Raw genomic sequence first — 16,067 nt, 5'->3', positions numbered from 1 at the left:
GATCTGTGTTTTGAAGTTCCCTGAAGATGCCAGCCACAGATGCTGGCGGAACATCAGGAATAAACTCTGCTAGGACATGGCCACCTAGCCCCCAAACCCACAAAAAACTATAGTCTGTGTCTGGTTGTTAACTTACCCAGCCACTTTAGGCACCTGTGTCCCCAGGGTCTAGGTGGCTGCTTGATGTCCCCCAGTTTAAGTGAACAGGCTGCCCCACACACCTGAAAAAAGCCTAACCACCTCTGAATTACCTTGCCATAATCAACATATGACTTGAAGACCTATGGCTTCACTTTGCCCAATGGTAAGGTTGGCCATGTAACCAGCTTCCCAACTACTTGCCTGTGCTATCACCCAACTTCAGTTGGCTCTCACATCTGCGCATTCGATTATTTGCCGTTTTGATTATACATCTCTTTAGGAAGCTCGAGGTCCACCAGCGCAACTCTGCCGAAGTTGACCATAGCTGTGTGCTGGAGGACCCAGATGTTCCTAGAGAAAATACCTCTCTAGGCATTTGTAAGTCCGCCAGCATGATTCTATGTTCAACCTCTGGCAGTGCTGAACATAGAGGACGTGGAGATTGCTAGGAGTGTTCTCTTAGGTAAAAAGGATAATAGTTTTTTAACTTGCATTTTTTCCACATTCATGGGGGTCCTTCACCCCTAACCCCAACAAACGTAAAAGGATCACTGTACTGTTTTGGGAATGGCCATTGCTAGGGTAATGTCGTTGGCAGTCCTTTTTGCAGTTAAATTTTCCTCTGATCCCCTGTTTACAATCCCAACAACAGCAAGACCCACCAATGTGTACATAGGGTTGTCATGGAGGGTAACACTTCATGCATCTGATGAAGTCAGCTGTGTACGCAAGACAACGCCGTAAGAACCTAAGTCTTTTAAGGCGCTCGTGAAACTCTTTGTCGTCTCTCCCGAGAGGCCTTTCCAAACAAGTTTGTGCCAAGTTCTGCCGTTCCAAGAGCGAAATTTCCACTGGAGGACGCAGATACATACATAGCGTTGGGCACGCTTAGCACACGCTTTTAGGAGCCTAGCCAAGGCTGACAACATTTGGAAACCTGCAGGGTCTTTTTTTAATCTCCTGATTTCACTGTAGGCTGATAAACTGTCGCATCTCTTTAGGTGTGCAAGTCACGCTTTATCTGCGGGTGTACCTCACTATATCTGCTGCCAAAGGAGTCAATGCACAGGTGCAGCCCTTCCAAGATTGAGTGGGTTCCTCCACCTTTGCACTGCGGAGTAGCTTCTGGGCAGAAGAGTCGAGAAAATGAGGGATTGGCAATCAAATATAATTCGGATCCCCATGATTTTTCCTATGCTCCACAAAGTACTAGTATTGTAGAGAAGGCAGAAACCTGTTCATATTTAGAACTTTTCTATGGTCATAGGGCATTTCTACAGCTACCCAGAGCCCCCTTTCTTGTTCTATGTCTGGTTTTTTAGTGGCATCAGCACCAGGAGGATGTAAAGGAAGCTTGGAGAAACACCGACTTGTTGTCTAGGTTGCAGCAAGTAGCAATGGGATAAAGCCAGAGTTGGCAAAGAATGGGATTCTTTTCAAACCATCTACTGTAGCGTGTGTGCCTACCTACAACTGACAAGGTATACAGCAGAATACTTATTGATGTGTGCCAATAGCAAATCAGAGGGAAAAGGGGGAAAGGCTATCTCCAGCATGTTAAAAAACACACACGACGAGCTACTGGTCTGGCCACCAACATGGAAATAAGAGAAGTGGAGGCTGGTGAAAGAAAAGTCATCTGTTGTTGCTTTTGGAAGCATCCTTCAAGTAACTCTAGAAGATGAACATGTTTTTGTTGCTTGTCCAAGACTTATCGATCCGGGTGTTTCATTTCACCTGTGCATTTGTTAGTTTTGGATAAATGTTTGTTGAACGATATTGTCATTTTTGTGGGTTTTCAGGCTATATGGCATGTTCTAGAGAGTTTATTTCTGACGTTTCGCCTGAAGATGCCAGCCAGAGATGCAGGCGAAACATCTCTGAAGATGCCAGCCCCAGATCAGGTGAAACATCTCTGAAGATGCCAGCCAGAGATGAGGCGAAACATCTCTGAAGATGCCAGCCAGGCAGACAGGCGAAAATCTCTGAAGATGCCAGCCAAGATGCAGGCGAAACGTCTCTGAAGATGCCAGCCACATGCAGGTGAAACATCTCTGAAGATGCCAGCCAGAGATGCAGGCGAAACGTCTCTGAAGATGCCAGCCACAGATGCAGTGAAACATCTCTGAAGATGCCAGCCAGATGCAGTGAAACGTCTCTGAAGATGCCAGCCACAGATGCAGGTGAAACATCTCTGAAGATGCCAGCCAGAGATGCAGGCGAAACAGTCTCTGAAGATGCCAGCCACAGATGCAGGCGAAACATCTCTGAAGATGCCCAGCCAGATGCAGGCGAAACATCTCTGAAGATGGCCAGCCCGAGATGCAGGCGAATCTCTGAAGATGCCAGCCAGAGATGCAGGCGAAACATCTCTGAAGATGCCAGCCAGAGATGCAGGCGAAACATCTCTGAAGATGCCAGCCAGAGACGCAGGCGAAACATCTCTGAAGATGCCAGCCACAGACGCAGGGGAAACGTCAGGAATAAACTCTTCTAGAACACAGCCACACAGCCCCAAAAACCCCACAAAAAACTATGGATACCGGCCGTGAAAGACTTCGACTTCACAATATTGAATTGCTTTTCTTTATTGTGACGGAGAAACATATCTCTATTTTTCCCATATTATTTCTGCCTCTGGTAGTAAATGTTCTGCTAAAGAAGTAACACCCAGGAATACACCTGAGATATCCCTACATTTGCTGTGCTTGTATTCCTTTGGTCACTTTGACAGCCACTTTTTGTTTTGGCTGCCTAAGTTGTACTTCTAAATGTTCAACTGATGTTTGAACTACTGCAATGATAGAAATTTGGAGACTAAAGGAAAATTTCTTAGGCTATAGGCCTCTTGGGGGTTGAATATGAAACACTTCGGGTCGAGGGGATGAATCTTGTGACTTTTGGACTCTCCTGTGTTTGACTTTTTAAACTTCAATTTCTTATCATCGTAGCTACAATGACATTTGCAAATGTTAGTGAATTCTTATCCAAAGCAAACTGAAATGAAATTCTCATCCGATCTTACACCAAAGCTACCTGGGGAAATGTTTGTGAAATATTGGAGTGGTGATATATCCTATATCAATATAGGACTTCGCCACTAAGCTTCTCCAAGATCTTGGATGCAGCTATGAGGTAGGACTTTATACACACTAAAGAGATTATCAATGACTACTTTAGGAATAGGTTTTCAGCTCAGCAGAGATAACAACACATTCACGGCTTGCAAGTTGTGACTTCCCCCATTTCCTTTCTCAGCATAAAATAGTAACCGGGATATAAATTAACATTATCAGAGGACGAAGTGTCTAAATGCACACCGTAATAATTATTTTAAGAGCGGCCCTATTGCTCTCTCGTCACTTAATGCGCCGATGACAATCGCAGGCCCAAACCGAAATAAATAAGTTATTGCTCTGAAAGCACCAGCCCATTTGGATCAATATTTTATTGCTTCATTGGTAATAAAATATTATCATATTAAAATAAGTGACTTGCTCAACAGGCATGCATTATACAAGAGGCACGTGTTTTCTGCCTAGCCGTTCGCTCTTTTTAAAAGGGGTTTGATGAGGAGGAGGAGGTGTGTTTGTGATCTGCTAAAAGTTGTTGGGATTTCTTTGGTTAAAACTCCAAGAGGACTGAAGCCAAGGGCCTGCTTACCGATTCCTGACCAATACGCAAACCTCCCGAATTCCTTACCTCTGTAGCTTTTGAGTAAGTCTACCAATCTGTTCTGCTTGTTTCTTGCCCCTGTTTTCCTTCCTCTCTCCAAAAGGGATGCTTGATGGACAAGCGATGCTTGATGGACAGATAGGCTTGGCTCCATCTTGCTTTGCTCATGAAGTCCAGAAGGGAACCACCATGCAACTACAATGAGAATAACCTTGTTGTCAGCAAAGCAAGATAGAGCCAAGACTGTCTGGCCTTGGTGTTCTGAAACACCGAAAGCTTTGAACGATTGGCATGCCAGGCTAAGCCATGGTTTGTTCCTTTAGCCACAAATTGTTCCACCAATGAGCAAACAAAGGCTATGCCACAGTACTGGTTTTAGATATAATGATAAGCCATGATTCCAACAAGTCAGAGTGTGGAAGACAACAACAAACCCTAGCGTCTACCTGTGGTTTGCAACACACTGACAAACCATGGTTTATTTACATGATTTATTCACGTCTGGCAAACCAGAACTCAACATGCCTTGTATTACATGCCAACCATTATCAATATAACCATGGGGACACTGTTGCTTCACCTTAAAGATCAGGACAGAATACAAAGAGAGGAGCAGTCACTGGCTGAGGGATGTAGCCATACAGACGCAGACCTAGCTATTCCTAAATTAACTAAATACTTATCCTTTAGGTAGTAACTGTCAGTACACAAACAAGGTGCATGACTGACTATTTCTCATAGCAATGAGCCTTCCCTTCAAATGGGAGTAATTTAGGCACGAGAAAGGGCTGCTTTCCAGTCACTACCATATTGCTCAGATTACGTTCGAAGAGGTCCGAAGTTGTAAAAAGTCAGTTTTAAACCGTTCGCAAAGATCTTTGCTTAACTTGACGTGAGCCAAGCTTCCTAATACTACTACGCTGCACTGTTAACCAATGGACAGCCCAAACTACTGCTGTTATCATAAGCTTATATCTACAAAATCTGTTTAGATTTACCTTTTCCTGGCGTGTTCACCTCTCTGACTAGATGCGTTTCCTGATTCTTCGTTTATAGGTTCTCTGTACTTTCAGCCCTTCAACAAATTTAGGATTCGATTATTACTTTAGATCCTTGCACGACTGAGAACCAAAGTCTTAGCGAGGCATTCCCAAAACTAACCCAAATCTCTACTGTAATTTAAAGGGTTTGCCCATCTATGCTGTATAAACCTATATACTTGAACATGGATCAGTAAACTTGGTTGTGCTAATGGAAACCTTTTTGCTTTTGTCCTACTTGCATCCATGCTTTCAGGACATCGAGGACAAACTCAAAACGATTTCTATATCTTCCTGCCCTCTATAATGTACATTTGACCAAACTGATGTTTAAAAGCCCAACACCAATAGGTAAATGTTGACTTTCCCCTGAAAACCGGTGTTTTCGTCTTGGAACCTGATGTGATTTTTTGGTTTAAAGACTGCAGATACTGTTATTTTTTAAAAAGCTGCAGGTACGTGATGAACAAAATTTTCAACATAAACATCATGGTTGGGCAAATTTCCTAGTTATCACATATATCTACTCAAGACAACTTGGTTTCAACAAAATCATGTTCTGTCTGCTGTTCATGATAGACACTGGAAAGCGAAGAAAGCACATTGGTATCCAAGTTTGTGTGTTATTTGAGCTAGATTTGGAAGAGGATTGCTCACTGAAAGCAGTAAACAAAATCTAGCGGCTGCACAGTTTATGGGACTGTTTTCAATTTCCCCCAGACACTTTGGAAAGAACTGTACTGTATCCCTATATTAACCATATACCTCTACTCCTCCCCAGGAGAGGAACATTTTATGAATTGGACTATAACCCTTTTAACCTGAAAACGACGCTTTCCTGACTATGGAATTACAAACCATGGGTCATTCCAGGGATAAGCAGCAAGATACTGCTATTAAATCAATGTGAGAAAAAGTCTTGTGGAAGGAGGAAGGGCAACATAGGTTTCTCCCCACTGAGTTTTAACTTGGACACTGCCTGCCCCAAATCTACCCCAGTTTCCCCATCTCCTCTTTAGGATGTACTGGGGCTAACAGTGAAACATGCAGGAGATTTGGGGCCATAAAGTCCAGCTCCTCCTGTTTCTTGGTGTTTTCAAGTTCGCACTGGAGGGTTTTTCTTTAGATGTTGGTTCTGTTGTTTTGGTTGGCAAAAAAACAACAAGACACACATGATAAATGGAACGCATTCGTAACATAAGCTAAAGAATTATGATTCTCCTGATTTCTCCTCAAGCTTGGCTGAAAAAGAACTGATTTCCCCGTGAAATGTCAGCGATAACTAAACTGAGAGCTGGACACACCTTTGTTCTGAGATCGGGAAAGTCTGTTTTTCCTTTTCTTTCCTTCCCGCTCAACTTCACCTATCCTAGGACTCTGTCCAGACGGTCTGACGGCATCTTCGTTACTCTCACTACTTAACACGGCTCTTTGCCACTCTGCACCCATTTTAATGCTGGGCGCTGCGTCTACTGGGTTTAGTGCACTAGTTTCACAAACTTCTTCAGCCACAATCGAGATTGCAGTCTCAAAGACGGTCCCAGCGTCGCCACAAGTGTTAGTTAGCCGTTCGTTTTCCCCTTCCGCTGGTTTAACGTTGTCGTAAAGTTCGGGTGTGAAATAGATACTGTCATCGCCAGCATCTGTTTCTGTAGCTCCGTCCGATGTTGAAAGTTCCACATTTCCTTTCACTGGAGAAATGGCCACATTCGCCTTGTCTTCAGGAGTGCGAAGCTGCTCTTTGGTAGGACATTCCCGAATGACAGAGCTGATGGCTTTCCCAGAAAGATAGCTAATGGTTTCCTTATGTGGCTTCAATCCAGTTGGCCTGTCCTCCTCAACCAATACTACATCTTGCTGAGGACCATTTGCCACAGGCAGGTTCGTTTCACCCATCAGCCTCTTTGGCTGCCATTTTGTTTTGGGTGTGCAATTCGTATTCAGTGCAGGTAGAGGCGTGGATGTCGATGATACGCTGAAATACCGTTTTAGACCGACAGAGGCGAGCCGACTATTTGCTTTTTCCCTCTTGTTTTCACTGGTGGGATTTTTGGGTTTGGTGTCTGTAAGATTTTCTTGCTTTGCTGTCTGGTGAGATGAGTGAGGACCTGTAAGTGATGGAGAAAAGAGATCATTAGGACTATAAGAAGGAGACAGTTTTAGCTCTTATCCTTATTTCTATAGCATGGCACACACCAGACCATAAGACTACAGAGTGATTTATGTCGACATTTTCACCATTTCAGTTTTGGGAAACCATCTACTGAGCTGCTTGGTCTGCCTCGGAATCGACAGACATTGGAAAGAGACATAGGGCCCATACAGACAAGCCAAAATAAAGCTGCTTCGGGTCACTTTGGAGGTATGCTGTTTAAATGATGCATGCGTCCTAAGAGGCCGGAAGCCGCACCAAACCCACGCTCCAGTCCAACAGCTTCTCTGTTGCCCCCTTAAACTCAAAATAAACCAGCGAGATGTATCTGCTCTTAGCCCATTTGCTTTGGTGTGTTGCATCTTTTGGGGTTTGGTGGGAGCAATTGGCCCCAGTATTTTCGGAACATGCCTCCCCTGTGTTAAAAGGAACCAGTTAGATATCCTCTGATGGAGGATTCCTTTATACTCTGATATTATTCCCAGTGTCTAAGGTATTATTAGCACTCCGTGAATCTTGTAGTTTCATATTTACAACTTTAAAACAATATAACCGGGTGACTTTCTTCCCCGTTCCCGGTCCCACCCTCAACTGTAAGTACAGCATTAGTCGACGACGCCTTTTCAAGTAACACAATTGACTGATGTGTGATAATGGAATTACTTTCGTTAAAGCCATACACAACTGACAAAGAGACTGCCATTCAATGAAGTGTCACTTTGGTGAGAGGTGCTTAATCCCGTCTTTCCACTCAGGAACAAAGAGCCCGTGTGTGGTCCGTTTTGTGCGTTGGAAAAACGAACATGCACACAAACATTTATTTTTAAAAAGCCTCTTTTGACATTAGTTCTTCACTAGAGTTTAGCAATGTTTTTTTTTATTACAATTCCCAGAATCCTACAACTAACATGGCCAATGGAGAGGAAGCTGGAATTTATAGTCAAGAAAAGTAGCATCTTCAAACGAGGCATTCTCTAAGGATGCCAGTCATGGATGCTGGTGAAACGTCAGAAATAAACTCTTCTAGAACATGGCCACATAGCAAGAAATTTTGCCACCCGAGGCAAAGGATAGAATGCAAAGCCCTGTCCTCTGTTACACACAGAGAGGTCAACTCCACTCTCCACTGTACTCTCAGGACATGGTCTACTCTGCCCATGTCAAGCAGGGTAGTTTACCTCTTGCAAGGCAGGACAGATGGCAGACACAGCTCTGTCCTCTAACAGATGGGGATGGCCAGCAGGACTGCTATTTCCTTCCCCTCCGCCAAACCCACCTTGGACATGTGCGGCCTGAGTCAGCCCTCTTCTATGGTCTTGCAATGAAATACACTTAGGGCGGAAAAATGAAATGCACAGATATAGGATGGGGGACACCTGGCTGAATGAAACCATGTGTGAAAGGGATCTAGGAGTCCAAGTAGACCACAAGTTGAACATGAGTCAACAGTGTGATGCAGCAGCTAAAAAGGCCAATGGGATTTTAGGTTGCATCAATAGAAGTATAGTGTCTAGATCAAGGGAAGTCATAGTGCCACTCTATTCTGCCTTGGTCAGGCCCCACTTGGAATACTGTGTCCAGTTTTGGGCGCCACAATTAAAAAAGGACATTGAGAAACTGGAGCATGTCCAAAGGAGGGCGACTAAAATGATGAAAGGTTTGGAAACCATGCTCTATGAGGAACAACGTAGGGAACTGGGGATGTTTAGCCTGGAGAAGAGAAGGTTAAGAGGTGATATGATAGCCCTGTTTAAATATTTGAAGGGATGTCATATTGAGGAGGGAGCAAGCTTGTTTTCTGCTGCTCCAGAGACTAGGACCTAGAGTAATGGATGCAAGCTCCAAGAAAAGAGATTCCACCTCAACATTAGGAGGAACTTCCTGACAGTAAGGGCTATTCAACAGTGGAACAAACTCCCTCGGACTGTAGTGGAGTCTCCTTCCCTGGAGGTCTTCAAACAGAGGCTTGATGGCCATCTGTCGGGGATGCTTTGATTGTGATTTCTTGCATGGCAGAATGGGGTTGGACTGGATGGCCCTGGCAGTCTCTTCCAACTCTACAATTCTATGATCCTTATGGTAGAGCTAGTTTTGGACTCTGGAGAACCAACTTCCAGTTAGAGCAGATAGTGAAGGGCTGGATGAACAAACAGCCTCACCTGACGTAAGTATGTAGAGAGGTCTTGTAGCACCTCCAACTCTTCTATGATTCTTTGAAACTGAAAGAAAGAAATTGACAGCATGAGCTTTCGTAGGCTTCATTCTACTTCCTCAGATGCTTTTGGACAAGGAAATAGACTGGAGTCTACGAAAGCTCATGCTGTTAATTTCTTTCTTCTGTTAGTCTCAAAGCTGCTACAAGATCTGTCTACCGTATATACTCAACTATAAGTCGACCTCATGTATAAGCCGAGGGCAGGTTTTGAGGCCAAAATGATGGATTTTGATCTGAACCATGGATAAGCCGAGGGTAAAACTTAGGGGCATGTAACAAAGGATCTGAAGGACGAAGCAAAACCAAAACGATGTCAAATGACTTCTAAAATTCAAGCAAACATAACTCTTTGTGCTCACTCTTAAGGCCTACTATGCCTGGTTTCAACACCTGCCATTTCCAGTTATAAAGACCATAGAGTAGGTGACTAGAAAGACTTGCGTTGTCTAAGGCCCCAGAGAATCACAGTCAAACAGAGCAGACAATACTGGGCTGGGATGGAGAAGTCTGAACAGATCTAAAGCAACTTCATTACCTTTTTTGGGATCTCCCAACAATAAGCAAACAGACCTCTCGAAACTTTTTTTACAGTTACGAACGTTTAGACTGAAAAGGGTGGTGTTGAAACTTAGGAAGACTTACGTTTTTTCTTGAGAGGTGCATCACATGATGGACTAGATGTTGTTGGATTAATTGCGACGATGTCAGTTGCGGAAAGCGTTTCCGGGCTCTTATTGTGCCTTCTTCTTTCAACAGTAACACCTGGCGAGAGATGAAGAGTTGCCTCCAGAAAAGACGTTGCTGACAGATCCTTTGGACTGGGAGGCATGAGCGAATAACTCTTGTTGCCCTCGGGAGAAGAATCCGCGTTCTTCTGGTTTGTTTTGGCAAATGTATCCAAAGAACCGAGGGCATGATCAAAGTTTTCGTGGTGCTGGATTTGCTGGCGAATCCATTTCGATAAACCTTGGGGAAGATGCAGATGGACAATGTTAGAAGAAATTTAAAGTGTTATTACCTTGAACTACTAACCCATTACTGTTGTTGTTGGCATTAATATATAATGACAGTGATGATGATAAAAGAAAATGGTCCATTTCCCAAGCTAAGGTCAGTCTGCTCAATCTTCAACCCTCCAAATGGCTCTGTTCATTCCAATCAACATGGCCAACATGCTTGTTATGCCAGGCAAACCCCTGCAACTTAGTGGTGTCCATTTGAAGAAGCCTAGATTATGCTTGCAAACTTAGAATCACTTGATTTGAATTCTTTGGTCTAAATGGAAATAAAGAATCTGTCACCTAATGTGTCAACAGGCCATGATTCACGGGTACTGGATCTTAAAATAGTATAAGGTGAATGGCATCTTGGTGACGCAGGTCACCCAGAGGGTTTCATGGCCAAGCTGGGAATCAAGCCCTAGTCTCCAGACTCGTAGTCCAAACCATCATGGACTCTTTCATTACAGCGGCGTATCATTAAATGCAAATTCAGAATCATCCAGGCCATCGTATTTCTGTTTTCTGTGTGTAATTGTGAAAGCTGGCCAGTGAAGAAAGCTGATGAGAAGAGAATCAACCCATTTGAAATGGTGCAAGAGGAGAGTTCAATGGATACCTTGGATTGCTAAAAAGACAAATGAACGGATCTTAGAGCAAAGTTGGACTCTCACTAGAAGCAAAGATGGCTCAACTGAGGAACTGCAGAAAATGCAGCATATAAAGCAGTGCATTGTGTGTGTGTGTGTATGTGTGTACGTCGATAAGGCAGCGACAAGGGACCTATGCTTCTCCAGCTGTTGTGGGATGCATCCTGGAGTTTCGGGGATCTGGAGTCCAATATCATCTGGCCGCACAATCCCGCACCGTAAAGACTTGAAATGATTGTATTTTCTGAAGCCACTGTAATGTTTTTTCAAGGTTTTCCTTTTGGATATCATTAACTGGGGAGAACATTACATTGCACTTAGTGTGCCTTGTTGCAACAGGAAAGGTGTTACTGAAAGAAAATCGGTACTGCAGGTACCGACTTGCTCAGGAAAACTGCCACCCTTTACTGCGTCTAGAATTACAATGATTTTAACCTCAGTCTCGCCATCCCTTCTTATTACCTCTCTCTAGCACAAGGCAAAACGCTATTCGTATGATAGAATATGAGCACCACCTACTGACAAGACAAGGGCAGAATTTTAATGTCTCGGCTTCCCTTGGTTGAAATGGCGTAGGAACCCAAAATCAGTCATGGGGACACTAAAGCCAGTCGGCTTCCTGCGGCCTCCCAGCTCCATTTTTCAGCCCCTTCCCAACATCAAGATACCTCCAAAGCCTCCTGACTCCCCTTGAAAACTTTTTATTCCCCCCCAGAAGACAAATTGTTCTATGGTACTCCAAACCACCACCAAATATGGCTTTAAATTGAGGTGGTTTTGCTAGTTTCTCCCATCAAACCCCTACAAATCCAGCCTCATTACTATAATGGATGGTTTTCACTTGCACAATATTGCATGATAACCTCAAGGGTAAAAACAAGCAAACATAAAATTAAACCTGACCGCCCCTTTTTTTCCTAGTTGCTAATAAGGCCGAGTGATAATGAATATTACAAAGGCAGCGCATGTGTTTGCCCTTCTCAAAATCTCCCCGCGGATGACTTATTCATGCTCAGCAATGATTTTTCTCTGGGAGGGTTGCTTGCTCCAATACAATGTCAGTGTTATTTGTTATAAGGATTTCATGAGCGCTATATTTTATTTACCCGTCACTGCATTTTTAAGCGTAAGATGTGGCTCCGCAGCGGCCAAAGCTGAAAGTCTTAACGCATCCTCAAAGCATCTCCCCACACATCCTCAAAAACCACTTTAGCTGCTTTAATCAGAAATGTACACAACGATGTGCTAGTTAGCAAACTGCAATGCACCACAGGCTGAAAAAAGTGTAGCCCACAACAAAATGTTGGCGTCTACAGTCGCTTTGGATAGGAGTGCTCCATGGTTCCAGCCAGCCATGGCTTTTCCCAAGATATTTGAACTCTCAGGGGATGAAACAAGTTATCCCACTAATGTTGTTTATTAAGGCCTGCTACAGACTGCCAAAATAAAGCTGCTTTGGGTCTCTTTGGAGGTATGCTGTTTAAATGATGCATGCATCTTAAGAATCCGGAAGCTGCACCAAAGCTGCCCTCCAGTGCTTAGGAATGGAGTGTGGCTTTGGCGCAACCTCCGGACTCTTAGGACCCATGCGTCATTTAAATAGCATACCTCCAAAGAGATCCAAAGCAGCTTTATTTGGGCAGTCTGTAACAGGCCTAAGTTTTCCAATTCAGACTTTATATTTTGTGGCTACTGAGCATGGTCAGTACTTACTGGGTGAGCAGATGGAGTCATAAGAAGGGGGTTTGCCCTTCGTTTTATTGTTTTAAAAGTTAGTTAATTCTGCAAAGAGTTGCAAGCTGATAACTTTCCTGTTGTTTCTCAAACCTTATGGAGTGCTGCTGCCAATAAGGAAGGGACCCAAGCTCAGTTGTACAGGTTATGCTTTGTCTGCATAAGGTCGCAGGTTTAAATCCAGGATCTCTGAGTTGCAGTATCAGGCAGAAGGTGATAAGATCTGCTTGTGATCCTTCATGACGACATTAAGAATTGGCCCCATACAGACAGGCCAAAACAAAGCTGCTTCGGGTCACTTTGGAGGCATGCTGTTTCAATGATGCATGCATACTAAGAGTCCGGAAGCCGTGCCCAAGCCACAATCCAGCCCTAAGGACTAGAGTGCAGCTTCCGGACTCTTAGTACACATCCATTGTTGAAACAGCATACCTCCAAAGTGACCCGAAGCAGCTTTATTTTGGCCTGACAGTATGGGGCCACAGAGACTCCTGGGCTACAAGAACTAACTTGATCTGGTATAAAACACCTTTCCTGATGGATATGTTACATATATGTTTTAGCCAGAAGTGACCACTGTTCCATTCATACCTGGATCTGGTGACACACCTGTTTAAAAAGCGCAAAAACTATAATAGTCTTTACTGTTTTATCCACTATATTTGTGGCTTTCCTCCTACTCTTGCACCTTATTGTACTATGGAAGGGACCATGAACTCTCTAAAGTTACACCAGCAGAGAAGCAGCTTTGTCGAGTTTTGCCAAGCTAGTAAGGCTTCAAGTATGAATACTGAGTAGCATTGAGAATTGTAATGTAGCAAAACCTGAAAGGCCATGTGGTTCCCATCCACTCCTAGAAGGTCCAACATGGTTGCAATGGAAGCCAAAGCAAAGGACTTAACATGTAGCCCACACTATCAATCACCATCCATGGAGCCATCATGAATCTTACCAGCTATATATTTATTTGGGTTCCTTCCGAAGCGGTCATCAACTAAAATGAGAGCTCCCCAGTCACTCCGATGGCGAATGCACCTAAAATAATAGAAGAAAGGAAGGGGGGGAAACAGCCATAAAATTCTTACTTGGTTTCTTAAAATTATGAGGAAAGAGGAGAACGAAGGGGTTCCATAACATTTGCCTGATGTATTGTTTCAGATATCAGATAATCATATGACAGTCTGGGCACAACATTAGTGTTATGATGTACCTTCAGGTTAACTCAGACTTGTAGTGGCCTACTTCTAGGCAAGAGTGATTTGGAGGAGGTGATTCTATGGCTGAGAGAGATTGATTTGCTCAAGGTTACCCAGTGGGTTTCTATGGCCAAACAAGAATTTGAACTCTGGTCTCTCAGAGTCCTAGTCTAACACTCAAACCACTATACCATACTGGATCATTTGACAATAAAATTTGGGGTTAAATATGAAAGCCAAGATCCAATGCTGTCCTTATATCAACCCAGTAACATTGGGAGTTTCTTGCCTCCAGAAACCTGTCCGAGGAGGCATGTGGAGGTCCTGGACACATAGGCCTGTTACAGACAGGCCAAATAAAACTGCTTCGAGTCACTTGGAGGTTATGGTATTTCAATGATGCATTGTCTAAGAGTCCAAAGCGCACCAAAGCCATGCTCCAGTCCTAAGGACTGGAGTGAGCTTTGGTGGGTTTTGGACTCTTAGGACGCATGCATCATTGAAATACCATACCTCCAAAGTGACTCCAGTCCATGCTCCAGTCCTAAGGACTGGAGTGCAGCTTTGGTGCGGCTTTTGGACTCTTAGGACGCATGCATCATTGAATACCATACCTCCAAAGTGACTCCAGTCCATGCTCCAGTCCTAAGGACTGGAGTGCAGCTTTGGTGCGGCTTTTGGACTCTTAGGACGCATGCATCATTGAATACCATACCTCCAAAGTGACTCCAGTCCATGCCCAGTCCTAAGGACTGGGTGCAGCTTTGGTGCGGTTTTGGACTCTTAGGACGCATGCATCATTGAGATACCATACCTCCAAAGTGACTCCAGTCCATGCTCCAGTCCTAAGGACTGGAGTGCCGCTTTGTGCGGCTTTTGGACTCTTAGGACGCATGCATCATTGAGATACCATACTCCAAATGACTCAGTCCATGCTCCAGTCCTAAGGACTTGGAGTGCAGCTTTGGTGCGGCTTTTGGACTCTTAGGACGCATGCATCATTGAAATACCATACCTCCAAAGTGACTCCAGTCCATGCTCCAGTCCTAAGGACTGGAGTGCAGCTTTGGTGCGGCTTTTGGACTCTTAGGACTCATGCATCATTGAGATACCATACCTCCAAAGTGACTAGAAGCAGCTTTAATTTGGCCTGTCTGTAACAGGCCATAGGGAAAATCTTGTTGCCTCTGGCAATAGGAATACACAACTGGCTCCTGCATCTAAAACCTATGATGCCTCAACAAAATGGGAATTCATACTCAAGCTGGGAAGAGTTGCAGCAGGCCAAGTGGGAAAGCCAAAGCAAAGTCTTATTCACAAATGCACAATGATCTAGTAAAAGAGATGCACATTTCATTTCAATTCCCATCTGAACAATTTGTAAATTGATCATGGATAACAGGGATGTAAATGTCTGGTGTTAAAATTAAAAACAAAAATGGAAACAGAACATACCACACTCTGCAGGCCTAATAAACAAGACAATAAAACCACACGTCAAAGATTATTTTTACATGGCATTGGACATAGCTTGAAAGCAAGGAAGGCCCGGTCAGAAATCTTCCAATACCATTTTTACAGCTAGGCTTGTTGCTCGATTCAGCAAAACATCACTTCAGTTTTAGCTGAACAGGTATACAAGATGTTTCGTCCGTGGAGAATGCAGGTCACAAATGTTTACAAGGTTGCAGATTAGAGTTCAGAGTCATTTATGGCAAAGCAAGGAAGCCCACTGGGTGAAAAACTCACCTTTGTACAGTTTGGTGAACAATACTGCTTGACACCACTCCGAAAGGCTCTCTGGCTTTAAGACAACATGTTTAGGTTTTAGGGACAATGCTTTAAACATGCATTTATTTGATATCATCAGCTTGAAGAGATAAAGAGCTGGATTTTCTGTTCTCACTTAATGCAAAGTCAGCTCACCTTGATCAACCAAGTCCTTTTCTTCCATAGTTTGGAAGGTACTTTGCAATGTATGTAACCTGATGAATTATGTAACTTGTGTGTAACTTGTTGAATTGTCATGTATACTGGTGATGCCAGCTTAAAAACAATAATGATAATAATGAGGTCTAAGCGGGTTCAACATACCTGCCCAGGGCTTGGTTGAGAGCCCTGTAAGCCTGGATTTCGTACCACTGGCTCCCTGGCAAAAGTCCTCTTGCTTTTGAGTGCTGGTCATTGTATTTCCTCTTCAGCTCAACCTGGAGGAATTCAATAAAAATGGCTTAACAAAAGTCCTGACCACTATGACAACAGTAAC

The 16,067-nt window shown here is 43.7% G+C and overlaps 1 protein-coding gene across 1 annotated transcript in view; it reads right to left on the bottom strand.

The window, feature by feature from the left end:
• BRIP1 (BRCA1 interacting helicase 1) overlaps positions 1–16,067 on the bottom strand; it is a 194,990-nt gene that overhangs the window by 101,526 nt on the left and 77,397 nt on the right. The window contains exons 17-20 of the mRNA XM_042442247.1: positions 15,896–16,008; positions 13,558–13,640; positions 9,866–10,189; positions 6,161–6,964 (exon numbers count right to left, since the gene is read on the bottom strand). Coding sequence (XP_042298181.1) covers positions 6,161–6,964; positions 9,866–10,189; positions 13,558–13,640; positions 15,896–16,008 — 1,324 coding nt within the window. The remainder of the gene's footprint in view (positions 1–6,160; positions 6,965–9,865; positions 10,190–13,557; positions 13,641–15,895; positions 16,009–16,067) is intronic.

Source organism: Sceloporus undulatus, chromosome 11, assembly GCF_019175285.1.
Source record: "Sceloporus undulatus isolate JIND9_A2432 ecotype Alabama chromosome 11, SceUnd_v1.1, whole genome shotgun sequence".
In the NCBI taxonomy this organism is placed as follows: domain Eukaryota; kingdom Metazoa; phylum Chordata; class Lepidosauria; order Squamata; family Phrynosomatidae; genus Sceloporus; species Sceloporus undulatus.
This window is presented reverse-complemented; position numbering and strand designations above follow the sequence as displayed.